Source organism: Ochotona curzoniae, unplaced genomic scaffold (genome assembly GCF_017591425.1).
Source record: "Ochotona curzoniae isolate NIBS_2020 unplaced genomic scaffold, NIBS_Ocur_1.0 scaffold_4701, whole genome shotgun sequence".
NCBI classification, from domain to species: Eukaryota; Metazoa; Chordata; class Mammalia; order Lagomorpha; family Ochotonidae; genus Ochotona; species Ochotona curzoniae.
Window position 1 is genome coordinate 40,188,799 of NW_024467122.1, and position 12,885 is coordinate 40,201,683.

A 12,885-nucleotide genomic window follows, 5' to 3' on the forward strand; every position below is an offset into this window, starting at 1 on the left:
AAGTTGGGCCCTGGGGTCAGCTCTGCAAAGACCATCATGTGCCCTTTCCCCTTGTCCCCTGCAATCTAGCAGCCTGGTAATTAGAACTGGCTGGGGAGGGGAGGGGAAGGATGCCAGGCCATGAACTCCAGGGGAAAAAGCGAATCAGATCTGATGAAACTGCTGGGAAGCAGGGAGGGACAGGAGTCAGGACCTTGGCTTTGGGTTCTGCCTCCACGTTGAAAGAGGTGGCAAAGCCTTCCTTCTAAGCTGGGATCTCTTTCAGGGCATGACTAGTGTCTGGGAACAAAAGGTAGAGGTATTCAGGGAAAGGGGAGCCCCCCCCCCCAAAGCTGATGGTGAGAAAGGGAGGCAGATAAGAGGGTGAGAACCAAATCTGGAAAAGTAGCACAACATTGTGAAGCAGGAAAAGTGTGGGAGACAGAAAACTCAACCATCAGCGAAATCTAAGATCCAAGAATTGCGTCTGGTCAGTGAGAGGAAGGAGGTCATAGCAGGAGGAAGGGAAGAAAAGCAATAAAAGAGGGTGGATAGAATGTGGTTAGGTAGGAAACTTCAGGAATTACCATGTTTGTGGCGGAAGCACAGGGCAGTGCTTTGTGTTGCAATGGGATCACGGCTTCTTGGGCCCTAGAATTCATGGGGGGTGGAAGATTAGTAAAAGGAAGGGTGGCCCAAGTCCTGGGAGGCTGCTTGTGTGAAGCATGTGCAGGGTACAGATCCTTGGGTAGGGCTCATTCGTAACCACATACATGAGTGGGAGGATGCTGGGAAATCTCCAACCAACCTCTGGAATTCAGTCAGCACGATGGCTACTCAGAACTGAACTGTCAGCAGAGCATCTGGCATCTAGTTCTCTTCCAATGGGCCTTGGGGTACTCTCCTGGATCAAGTATTTAAACTTTAGGAAAATCAATACTAGCTGCTTGCTGAGAAAACAAGCTCATTTGGAAAGTCTTTTTAAATCAAAATATATTTATTAAGCACCCACTGCATGCACACAGCCCAAGCTGTGTGTGGGTGGGCTTTAAAGGCTTGGGTGCCCGGTTAGAACTGCTCTTCAGGCTTCAGGTGCACAGAGCCACTACTGCTCCAGGCTGGGCCAGTCCTGCTGCCTGGAGTGCACAGCCTAGTGATTCTAGAGCAAGATCCTGTTAAACTGGCACGCAGCCAGGATGAGGGCACTGAGCCAAGCATCACAGGCAACGATCTTGCAGCCTGTCCTTCTTGGTGTCGGAGGAGGAGGAAGCGAGGTTGTCTTCTGGCTGGGATGAGGCCTTAGGGGGTACAAATGTGAACCAGAGAGGCTGGGGAAGAGAAGACGGTGTGATTTGCTTTTATTGATGTGGGGGTGGGCCATGTGGTGAAGCCCCTTTGGGCTTCAGCACGTTTCTCTGCTTCCTCTCCTCTTCCAGCTTCTGTTGCCGGAGCTGCCAGGCCTGTATCCCAGCATCCATTTCCTGTGACAGCAGCACAACTCGTCTCTGAAATAGACAGGAAGACCCATGAGGGTGATACCTGGGACTTGAGTGCTAAACCATCTGTCCTTTCACTGCCAGAGGTGGAGGTTTCAGCTTGAAAATGGACCTGCTCACAAGGGAGCGGGTGGGACTGCATGTTAGGGAGGGCAGCCAAAGGGAGGCAGCCTGACCTGGGACGGCCTCCTGGGTCCTCCCTTCTTCCAGCTTCAGTAAAACCCCTGGCTGCTAAGACCTCAGGATCTCAGGTGCAACCCTGCACAAGGCAAATTACCTTGTTTCTTGCTGGGGGCAGCGATTTAGCCTAGTAGCTAAGAAGCCCACATGCTGAATCAGAGTACCTGGGTTTAATTCCTGGCTTTAGCTTCCTGAAACCAACATGGGAGACCTGGATCGCATGCGTTCCTAGCTCCTGGCTTTGGTGTGGCCCAGGCCAGGTTATTGTGGACATTTGGGAGTGAACCAGCCAGCTGGGAGCTGTCAATATCTCGAATAAATAAAAACTACCCTGGGGCACAGCGTGGTAGCCTAGTGGCTGAAGTCCTCGCCTTGCATGCACCAAAAGCCTTGGGATGGCTCAAAGCCTTGGGACTCTTCACCCACATAGAAGACCCAGAAGAGGCTCCAGGTTCCTGGCTTCAGATTGGTGCAGCTCTGGCCGTTCCGGCTGCTTGGGGAGTGAATCAATGGATGGAAGATCTTCCTCTCTGTCTCTGCTCCTCTCTGTATATCTGACTTTCCAATAAAATAAATCTTAAAAAAAAAAAAGGGGGGGGGGGCGGCCCGGCGCCATGGCCTAGCAGCTCAAGTCCTCACCTTGAAAGTGCTGAGATCCCATATGGGCACTGGTTCTAATCCCAGCAGCCCTGCTTCACATCCAGCTCCCTGCTTGTGGCCTGGGAAAGCAGTCGAGGACGACCCAAAGCCTTGGGACCCTGCACCAGCGCGGGAGACCCGGAAGAGGATCTGGGCCCCTGGCTTTGGATCAGTACAACACCAGCCGTTGAGGTCACTTGGGGAGTGAATCATCGGATGGAAGATATTTCTTTCTGACTCTCTTCCTCTCTGTATATATCTCACTTTGCAATAAAAATAAATAAATCTTAAAAAAACAAAAACAAAAATAAAAACTCCCCCTCCAATCCCTCCGGTGACAAGTATGTAGCCCTGGCTAGGGCTTTAGACACTCACTGCAAATTTCTCCCTTTCAGCTTTTCTTCGCAGCTGGCCTTTCATTGGGGGAGCAGGGCGGCCATCTACAGATGGAGAGGAGAGAGCGAAGTTAGGATTAGGGATGATCTGTGGCACCGTGTAAAACGAAGAATCAACATTCAGTTGTTCTCTTCCACTTCAGGCTTGTGGTGGTTTGGTTTTCCTAAGTCAGGTCCCTCATTTCAAAGCTGAGGGATGACCAATCTGCCAAAAGTTCACAGGCTTCTCCTATTCTATTTCACTGACCCCTCATTAGCCTGCATTGTAGCTCCTCCGCAAAGCCAAGGCCACTGCTTTACACTTGAAAATCCTGCATCGACTGGCTTGATTCCTTTTCGGTGAGCCCACTGCCCAATTCCACTTTATTCGGCCATGAAATTGCCTCCTGTCCTTTTCCTCCTGATCATATAGTTATTTTTACGTCTATTCAAACCCCAGCTTTTCCAGATACTCATCTGTAACCTCAACTCCACCAGCCTGCTCTCCTGAAAGAAGCATGTATCATTTATGAGTGTGGTGCAATGGCTCCATTGGCTAATGCCCCACTTTGCAAGTGATGGGATCCTGGTTCATCTGGGTGCCAGTTTATGTCCTGGCTGCTCCACTTCCCATCCAGCTCCCTGTCTGTGGCCCAAAACCTTGGGACCCTGCACTCACGTGGGAGACCTGGAAGAAGCTCCTGATGAGCTCAGCTCCAGTCATTGCAGCTACCTGAGTTAAACCAGTGGGTGAAGAGTTTTCTCTTTCCTTCTGTCTATACAAAATCTGTCTTTCGGGCCCTGTACCATGGCCTAGCGGCTCAAGTCCTCGTCTTGAATGCACTGGGATCCCATATGGATGCTGGTTCTAATCCTGGCTGCTCCACTTCCAGCTCCCTGCTTGTGGCCTGGGAAAGCAGTCAAAGATGGCCCAAAACCTTGGGACCCTGCACCCATGTGGGAGACCTGGAAGAGGTTCCTGGTTCCTGTCTTTGGATTGGCGCAGCACTGGTCATTGTGGTCGCTTGGGGAATGAATCATCGGACGGAAGATCTTTCTATCTGACTTTGCAAAAAAAAAAAAAAAATATATATATATATATATTTCAGATTTTCATCTGCTGGGTACTCCACAGATGGTGGCAATGGCCAGAGCTGAGCCATCTTCTTCTGGGTATCCCATATAGGTGCAGGGTCCTATGTACTTGGGCCATCTTCTGCTGTTTTCCCAAGCACTTTAGCAGAGAGTTGGATTGGAAATGGAAGCAGTCAGGACTCAAACTGCTGCACATATAGGAAGCCAGCCACACAGCTCAGTTTTACCTGCAATGCCACAGCATGGCTGTATGCTAATTTTGTAAAGATTTATTTTATTTTTATTGTAAAGTCAAATATACAGAGAGGAGGAGAGACAGAGAGGAAGATCTTGTCCAATGATTCACTCCCCAACTGATGGCAACGGCTGGTGCTGCACCAATCCAAAGCCAGGAGCCAGGTACCTCTTCTAGATCTCCCACACGGATGCACGGTCTCAAGGTTTTTGGGCCATCTGTTTTCCCAGGCTACAAGCAGGGAAACCGGGATTAGAACCAGCATCCATATGGGATCCCGGCACATTCAAGGTGAGGACTTTAGCTGCTAGGCCACTGTGTCAGGCCCTGCTATTTATTTTTGTAATGTCATTTAGCTGTCTAGATCCTTCTGGAAGATAGCAGATTACTAAAATATTATTTAATTTCTAAAATTTCCACACTTTGTTTTCACAGACAGATGAAATTCTTTGGGATCAGGAACTCTACATCAGCTTTTGCTATTCACAGGATGCAGGCACATAAATTCATAACACAAATTCCCTAAGGTGTCTGCTGACTTCCTGAAAAGACATGCTATCTGATCTCAAGTACTGTGCAAAGGAGATGAGGAGAAAGGACACTTACCTGCAGCGAAAAGAAGCAGTGAAAATTCTGCCTAAGGCCTTTTTAAGATAAGCAGAAATGAAGTAATATGTCCTGGGAAAAGAAACCACTACTGTGTATGCAAAGTGCTGTCCACTGGTCATTGATTTTGTCCACACAACCATGAGATAGGTATGTTGTACAGTTGTGGGAACTGAGAATCAGGTAAAACTAAGCAATGTGCCCTAGGTCACAAAGTTAGCAAGAATGGAGGGCTCAAATGAGATTCAGGGACCAAGGTAGATGTTGAGGATTAGCAAGTTAAAACAGTTGCTTGGTGCCATCAGCTGGTTCACTCCCCAAGTGGCTGCAAGGGCCAGAGCTGTGCCAATTCGAAGCCAGGAGCCTGGATCCTCTTCCAGGTCTCCCACACCAGTGCAGGGTCCCAAGGCTTTGGGCCGTCCTCAACTGCTTTCCTAGGCCACAAGCAGGGAGCTTGATGGGAAGCGGGGTTGCTGGGATTAGAATCAGCGCCCACATGCGATCTCAGCACATGCACGGTGAGGACTTGAGCCTCTAGGCTACCACACCAGGCCTGAGTGGGAGGCAGGTAATGGCATAACTACTGAGGTTCCTGTTACCCATGTGGAGACCCAGACTGAGTTGCAAGCTCATGATTTCCACATGGCCAAGCTCTGGCTGTTGCAGATATTTAGGACTGCCTAATAGACTGAAGATCTCTCTTCTTACTTTGTCATTCTATCCTTTGAGATAAAATAAATGATGGCTATCCAGGGCACTAGAGGTGAGGGGTTGGGTCTGCTCCAGACCCGACATGTCTCCCAGGCTTCAGCCTGGAACAGGAGGACCCACAGGAGCCAGTTATGTCGCCAGCCTGGCGGGATTCCAGCCGACCAATGGCACCCCTGAATGGACATTCCTTACATAATTGGGGCACAGACAGCCTCTTTGCCAGTCCACATGTGTAGAGGAGTATGAAAATCCCCAACATATATCTCAGCCGCCCTTTTTGCCTCCATCTTCCTTCCACTCTGCGCAAAGGGGACCCACGTGTGGATTTTCCAATAAAACTTCTGTTACAAATATGGACAACTTGCTGATATTATTCCACCAGTGGGCAGATGGTTGGTGGTCATCACCTATCAATAAATAAACCTAAAAAGAGAATAAAGTATATGGACGGGCATTTGGGGAATGAAGATTGATCTCTGCCACTCTGCCTTTCAAAGAATTTTTTAAAAATTCCAAGTATAGGGACAGGTGTTCAGTTTCTCCGTGGGACACCCACACCCCATAGCAGAGTGCCTGGGGCTGAGTCCAGGCTGCACCTTGCACTCTAGATTCTCACAGATGTATCCCTTAGGAAAAAGCAGTGATGACTCAGTACTTGGGGTCCCTGCCCCGCCCCCCCAGAAGACCCAGATGGTCCCTGGCTTCAGCCCTGCCTAAACCCTATTTATTGCCTGCATTTGGGAATTAAACTAATAGAGTAAGATCTTTCAAATAAAAATGGGGGGAAGAGGGGTTGGGCCTGGCGCCATGGCGCAGTAGTTAAGGTCCTCGCCTTGAACCCCCGGGATCCCATATGGGCGCCAGTTCTAATCCCAGCAGCCCTGCTTCCCATTCAGCTCCCTGCTTGTGGCCTGGGAAAGCAGTCGAGGATGGCCCAAAAACTTGGGACCCTGCACCCGCGTGGGAGACCCGGAGGAGGCTCCTAGCTTCGGATCGGCATAGCATCGGCCGTTGCGCTCACTTGGGGTGTGAATTATCGGACGGAAGATCTTCCTCTTTGTGTCTCCTCTCTGTATATCCGCCTTTCCAATAAAAATAAAATAAATCTTAAAAAAAGAAAAAATGGGGGAGAATCAGGTGTTGATTATTCATCTCCTTGGTCCTACTGTAAGGGAATCTTAACCTTCCTATACTATATGAATAGGTGAGAAAAAAACCATCATCTTCCTCAGTCACCAGGTAAAACACCATGTCGCCTGTAGAGAATCCAGCAGGATATAAATCTGCAGGCTTTTTTATTGTCATGGAGCCCCAGCCCTTACCTGGTTCTAATCCCGGTTTTGCTGCTATCTAGCTGTATCAGGGTATATATCAATAAGCTTGTAGGATAATAAAAGAAAAAACATTTAGTTGGGAACCAAAAGGTTGAAACTTAGGTGTAATCTGTCTTTTCCATGTGTGCCTTGAGGACCCTCTGTATGCAAGCACTTCAAGATTTTTTTTTTTTGCACGCAAATCAACTTATCTTTTAATTCATTGTTTTATAATTTTTTGGGGGGAACACTTTGATCACAAGCCCTTTTGCAATTCTGTAAACCTCAATTTTCTTGCCTGTAACCTGGAGTCCCACATGAACAGCTCAGAATGGTTTCACCTACTCTAGAGTCAATTATAGATTCGCTCAAGTATAAGACTTTTTCCATGGCCTTTGAAAGAGCTTTCAGTACATTTGGCATCCAACTGCTCAACTGTACACACCACACAGAAGGGCATTTTTTTTTTTTACTTTTTCCCTCACTTGTGAAATGCAACCCTCCCCGGCCCCAGAGTGGCCCCCGTCGGAATTACCTTCTGCTTGGTTCCACAGACCCTGAAGATCTGTCCAGGTAACATTCATAGCTGGAACTTAATTTGCAAAATAACCCCACCTGGTTTCTGCTTCAGGGCGAGCTCGGCACGCCCCGTCCCAGCCCCGCCCCGCTCCGCCCCCGGCGCCCCGCTGGTACCACCGCATCCCCGGGAAGGGCAGCAAACAGTCTGTGCTCACCGGCGAAAGACCAATCTGGGAGCTCCGTGAGGGGCCCGTACCCGGAGGGGTTCGCAGGCAGGCCCTGCCTGGGTGGAGACAAACAGTTCCGTGAGGACCCGGGCAAGTTTCTTGCTCCCTTCCGTCCCCTCGAACCCAGCACTTACTGGAGTCGCCACTGACCGCCCGCCCGAGCCGCCGCGCTGCAGTGCAGCCTCCGAACACCTACGGAAGAAACACGACGGAGTAAGGGGAGAAGCCGCACAGCCGGCTTCGGGGGTCCCAGGCCCGCCTCGCTCACGTGCTCCCCAGTGGTGCGACAGCCACTCACTTGAGATAAGAGTCGTGCTGAGTAAAGCAGCCATGCTGAGGCTCGGAGGCCGGAAGTGGGCGTGGCCTCGGCACGTCCGTGCGCGACCCAGCGCGGGAAGCCGGGAGCCGCCATCTTGAATCTGATTAAAATAACGGGGCCCGCCATCTTGGGTAGTCGTACGGAAGTGAGGCGAAACTGTGACCGAAGTTTTAGGGCAAGAACGAATTATTGTCAAAGGTTGTCTTAAGTAGAAGCTGTTTGTTCTCGGCCTGAAACGTCCTAGACTTCCAGAGTGGTCTCTAGTTCTTTAAAATGTGTAGCAACTCTTTATAGTAATTGCGTCCACAGTCCTTGGTTGTACAGCCTTTTGCATTCTCCTGTGAAAGTATTTTTCCCAGACTTAAGAGATGTGGTCAAAACTTGACTGACTCAGAAAACCTGGCTTCAGCCCTCACTCGTATGTAAGGAAGGAATCTAAGGGAAGAGGAGAAAGAACAGAACTCCTGGCCAGACCAGAGTTTATTCAGAAAATAAGCCTGGGAGGGATTCACCTGGTGGTGAACGCCCAGCAGTGGATTCCCAGCGAACATACAGGAGAGAGAGCACCCTCCCAGAGTAGTGGCTTATGTAGTATAAGGTAGGTGGGAAGACTTGAGGGAGCTGGGCTAAGGCTGAGTTGTCAGTGGGGAGAGAGCTTGGGAGGGGTGGGCTGAGGCTGGCTTGGTTGGGGAGCGCTAGACTGGATTCAGGGTAATGGGGTGTGCTTAACCTGTTGGCCAGACACTATAGCGTGATGTGTTCAGTGCTAACCACTGGGATGAGGCAAGGTGGGGCTGAGATGGCTGAAGAATTCTGGGAAGTGCAGGACCTGTTAATGGGACAAAATGAATTTGAGACATTTTGTTCTTGCTCCATCAATCCTGGGTTTGCATGGGGGGACCTCTGGTTTCTTTCTAGCTGCTTCCTGCTAATGCAGAGGTATTGTGATGTTGTGATGGAGAAGAGTCTTGGTCCCCATGCAAAGGTTTTGGGCATAGCAGCTATTATTCATGTAGGAACTTTTGAAATTCGTTAGTTGTTCATGGTGGGAATAAAAGCACTGTGATGCTAAGGAGGACTGGAGAGAGCAGAGACATCAACTGCCTAGTGGGAAAGACAGCCAGTGCCAAAATGATGAGCTGGACCTGTTTGGAAAATGGATTTCCAAGAGCCCGGTGCCATGGCCTAGTGACTAAAGTCCTCACCTTGAATGCGGCAGGATCCCATATGGTTGCAGGTTCTAATCCCAGCAGCTCCACTGCTCATCCAGCTCCCTGCTTGTAGCCTGGGAAAGCAGTCGAGGACGGCCCAAAGCCTTGGAACCCTGCACCTGCGTGGGAGACCCAATAAAGGATCTGGGCTCCTAACTTTGAATCAGCGCAGCATTGGCTGTTGTGGTCACTTGGGGAATGAATCATCGGACAGAAGATATTTCTCTCTGTCTCTCCTCCTCTGTGTATATATCTGACTTTGCAATAAAAGTTAAAAAATGAATCTATAAAAAAAAAAGAAAAATGGATTTCCAAGCCAGGCCCTCAGGTTGCTTTCTAATGGGTTGGATCCCCTCTCTTTAACCTTGCCCAACTTGGTGGTATAAAAGCAGCATTCTTTACCTAGAAAGACACAGAGTTCTCTTTTTGGAGGAGACGAGGACATGTAACCCTCTTTGGTCTTGAAGGATCACTGCTGCCAAGAAGTCCACCTGGTTTGGAGGTGAAGTAATTGTGCTAGGTGATCTAGATTTTTCTTGAATGAGTGAGATATGCCTTCAGTTGTGTATGCCTTGTCTGCAGATTTTGCTAGTTTGTCCATTCCTGTCCTGACTCCCACCTGGACATCCAGAATAATTGATAAGTGTGAAGTCCAGAGTTGCTTGTCATGCATCCAGGTGGGGGACAGAGAGTAGAGTCTGATTTGGGGTATACAGAATTGAAGTGGATGGGCTCTGTACTTACCGATATGCCTTCTAGGCTAATTATTTTTATTTATTTTCTTTAAAGATTTATTTTTTATTTTTATTACAAAGTCAGATATATAGAGAGGAGTAGAGACAGAGAGGAAGGTCTTCTGTCCGATGAATCACTCCCCAAGTGAGCACTACGGCCGGTGCTGTGCCGATCCGGAGCCAGGAGCCAGGAACTTCCTCCAGGTCTCCCACATGGGTGCAGGAACCCAAAGCTTTGGGCCATCCTCGACTGCTTTCCCAAATCACAAGCAGAGAGCTGGATGGGAAGTGGAACTGCAAGGATTACAACCAGCGCCCATATAGGATTCCGGTGTGTTCAAGGTGAGGACTTTAGTTGCTAGGCCACACCGCTGGGCCCCCTTCTAGGCTAATTATGCCAGCCTCAACCTATGGCTGAAGGTGGAGCTAGTTTGGCTTGGGAGGTTGACATTGTGGTTACAGGCTGTGTGGAGCAGTGAATCCACTTTATGGGGAGGGGTAGGAAGGGTGTCTGATGCATGCAGGGTTTGATCTTGATTAATGAGCAAGGATATGGTGAAAATGCCAGAGGAAGGTTTGTAAGGTGGGTCTGTCAGTTCTTCAGCCTCTTTTGGATTCACATCAATAATTCCCTGTGGCTGTGCTCCAGAACTAACTGGAAGCCTGAGGATTTGCCAGCCCTCAGAGGAGGAATATATACAAAATCCACCACAGAGAGATGTTGGGGTTAATTTTAAAAACAAAGATGAGAATAGGGATTGATGGTAAATGTGTATGAGCTAGAGGAGTAGGAGCCTGTAGTCAAAGAATATTGGGCTCGGTGTGATGGCTCGATTGACTAATCCTCTCCTCGTAAGTGCCAGGGCGCTGACTCATGTTTCGGCTGCTCAACTTCCCATCCAGGTCTGTGCAAATAGCCTGGGAAAGCAGTTGAGGATGGCCCAAGTTCTTGGGACTCTGCCCTGACACAGGAGACCCAGAGCAAGCTTCTGGCTCCTGGCTTTAGATCGGATCAGCTCCAGTTGTTGCAGCCGTTTGGGAAGTGAATCAGTGGATAGATCTTTCTTTCTGTATCTCCTCTTTGTAAATCTGCCTTTCAATAAAAAATGAAAAATAAATCTTAAAAAAAAAAAGGCATTGGGCCACATGGTAAGAAGGGGGACCAGGTTTTAAAAGCAGCATGTAGCAGAAGAAATAAGAGTGCTAAGAGACTTTTTTTTGCAGTGGGTCCAGGATTTGGGGTGACTGCTGTCAAGGATTAGGTTTATGACTACAGCTGCAGATATAACAGAGGATGACAGAGCATTCCAATAAGGCATGTAAACAGAAGGTCACCATGGATGTCTGCATAGCAGTGAAGTTGCAGAGATTGCCCTGCAGCCAACAATCTGAAATGAGGTCAAGAAGGTTACCTGCTGGAGTCTCTCTCTTTGTCTTTTGTCTCCTTTTGTTTTCTTTGTCTCCACTGTCCTTTAGAATTACTTGGAGGAATCTGTGGAATCCAGGAATTGTCAGAGACTAGAAAAGGTGGTTCTGGTATAATGGGAGCTGTGTCAACCTAAGGGTGGTGGATCTTTGGGAGTAAAATGATAAGAGAGAAAGGTAACTAGTTTTAATGAAATAAAATGTATTTGCAGAGAGAGAGAAGGGATGCGCCTTAAGTTTGGCAGCAGTGGGGTTAGTATCACATGATACTACCTGTTCCATTTGGGCTTTAAGCTTGCCTCATTTACCTAAGATAGACCTAATCACCAGATTGAAAGGTAGAAGTATTATCAGAAGGTAGAGGTTATGGTTCTGGTGGATGAGTGTCTGCAAAAATCTGTGGTTAACAGTGCAGGGGAAGAGGAGAGGAGGAATAGCCTCAGAATTATTGAGGGGCGGGGATGGGTGAGGGAAGAAGCCTTCCATGTAAAATTTCCAATGGACTGAGCATTGATGGCTTCTGGGAAAGAGGTCTGCTTTTAGCCAGGTTAAAGGAAGGACAGGAGCTTTACCCAGTCTAAGTAGAAGTGGGTAGCAAGTTAGAGCATTTTTTTTTTAAGGCAGGTTTACAGAGAAGAGGACAGAGAGGGAAAGATCTGTACGCTGGTTCACTCCCTAAATGACTGCAGAGGCCGGAGCTGAGTTGGTCTGAAGCCAAGAGCTAGGAGTTAGGGTTCCAAAGCTTTGGACCCTCCTTGGCTCCCTTCCTAGGCCATAAGCAGGGAGATGGATGGAAAATGGAGCACCTGGTACGTAAGCCAGTGCCAATGTGGGATGCTTGCACTTGAAGGTGAGCCACAGTGCCAGCCCCTGTTAGAGCCTGTTTGCAGATTCTGTTAATTCTATCAATGACAGTGGGGAATCCAAGTCAGGGGACATGATCCTTTAATATTACAGAGACGGTGGTAACTGCTTTTATCAGTGATGGGGAAGCCTCCACCATAACCAAAAGATAACATATCTACTGAACTGGTGGCATATAGGTGAAGTCATTCTAATCTGTGAAGTGATTCACAGGCCTGGGGCTTAGAGGATAGGGGTGATCTGATATTAGAATTGAGTTAGTGGTTTGGCAGGTGTCACATAGCTTGAGATCTCTTGTGCAGAGTTTCTTGTATGGAGTGGGTTAGGGGTGAGTGTGTGATTTTAGGAAATCACATAGGAAGAGTTTGGGTTGGAGTGATACAGAGAGTGGAGGTTTTTCTTTTTTAGAAAGGTGGCTTGAAGAGAAGAGTATTAGTTTATTATAGAATCCATCAAGAGCCGTCCTTAGAGATTCTTTTTTTGTTGGAATGGAGAGATTTCTGAGTAGACAGAAGCTAGGTTAAAGAGAAAAGATGGGAATGTTTCTCTGTGGACTGCTGCTTTAGCTGTCAGATCAGCTTGGTTAGCTTCTGGGAAGTACAGTTTGTCTCTCTGATGGCCTTTGCAGTGAATAATAGTGGCTTTGTTGGCAGATGGCAGCATCAAGAAGGGCTTAGATCAGCTTGCCATTTATTATAGGAGTCCCGTAGGCTGTCAAGAAGCCTCTTTCTTGCTGTAGTGGGCACAGGAATGGATATTATAGGTATATTGGGAATCCGTGTGTATATGATAATTTTTCCCTTGGCTAAGGTCAAGGCTGAAGTCAAGGCTAGTAATTTGACCTGTTGGGAGGTTATGCCTTGAGGTTGGGGTCTAGCCTTGGTAACTGTTCTGGGGGTGAGGTGTGGAAAAGAGACATCACCGTGGTACATCTCAATTATTGTGTACACAACAGAAG

General features: G+C 48.3%; 1 protein-coding gene across 1 annotated transcript; it reads right to left on the reverse strand.

Annotated features, from left to right (window-relative positions):
• Window positions 1–957: 957 nt before the first annotated feature.
• Window positions 958–7,719, reverse strand: MRPL52 (mitochondrial ribosomal protein L52). The gene is made up of 5 exons (XM_040969660.1): window positions 7,673–7,719; window positions 7,509–7,566; window positions 7,363–7,430; window positions 2,670–2,734; window positions 958–1,484 (listed from the first exon to the last, which is right to left on the reverse strand). Exons 1-5 carry the CDS (start codon window positions 7,704–7,706, stop codon window positions 1,338–1,340), a joined length of 372 nt encoding a protein of 123 aa, XP_040825594.1. The 5' UTR covers window positions 7,707–7,719; the 3' UTR covers window positions 958–1,337.
• Between the last annotated feature and the right edge of the window lie 5,166 nt (window positions 7,720–12,885).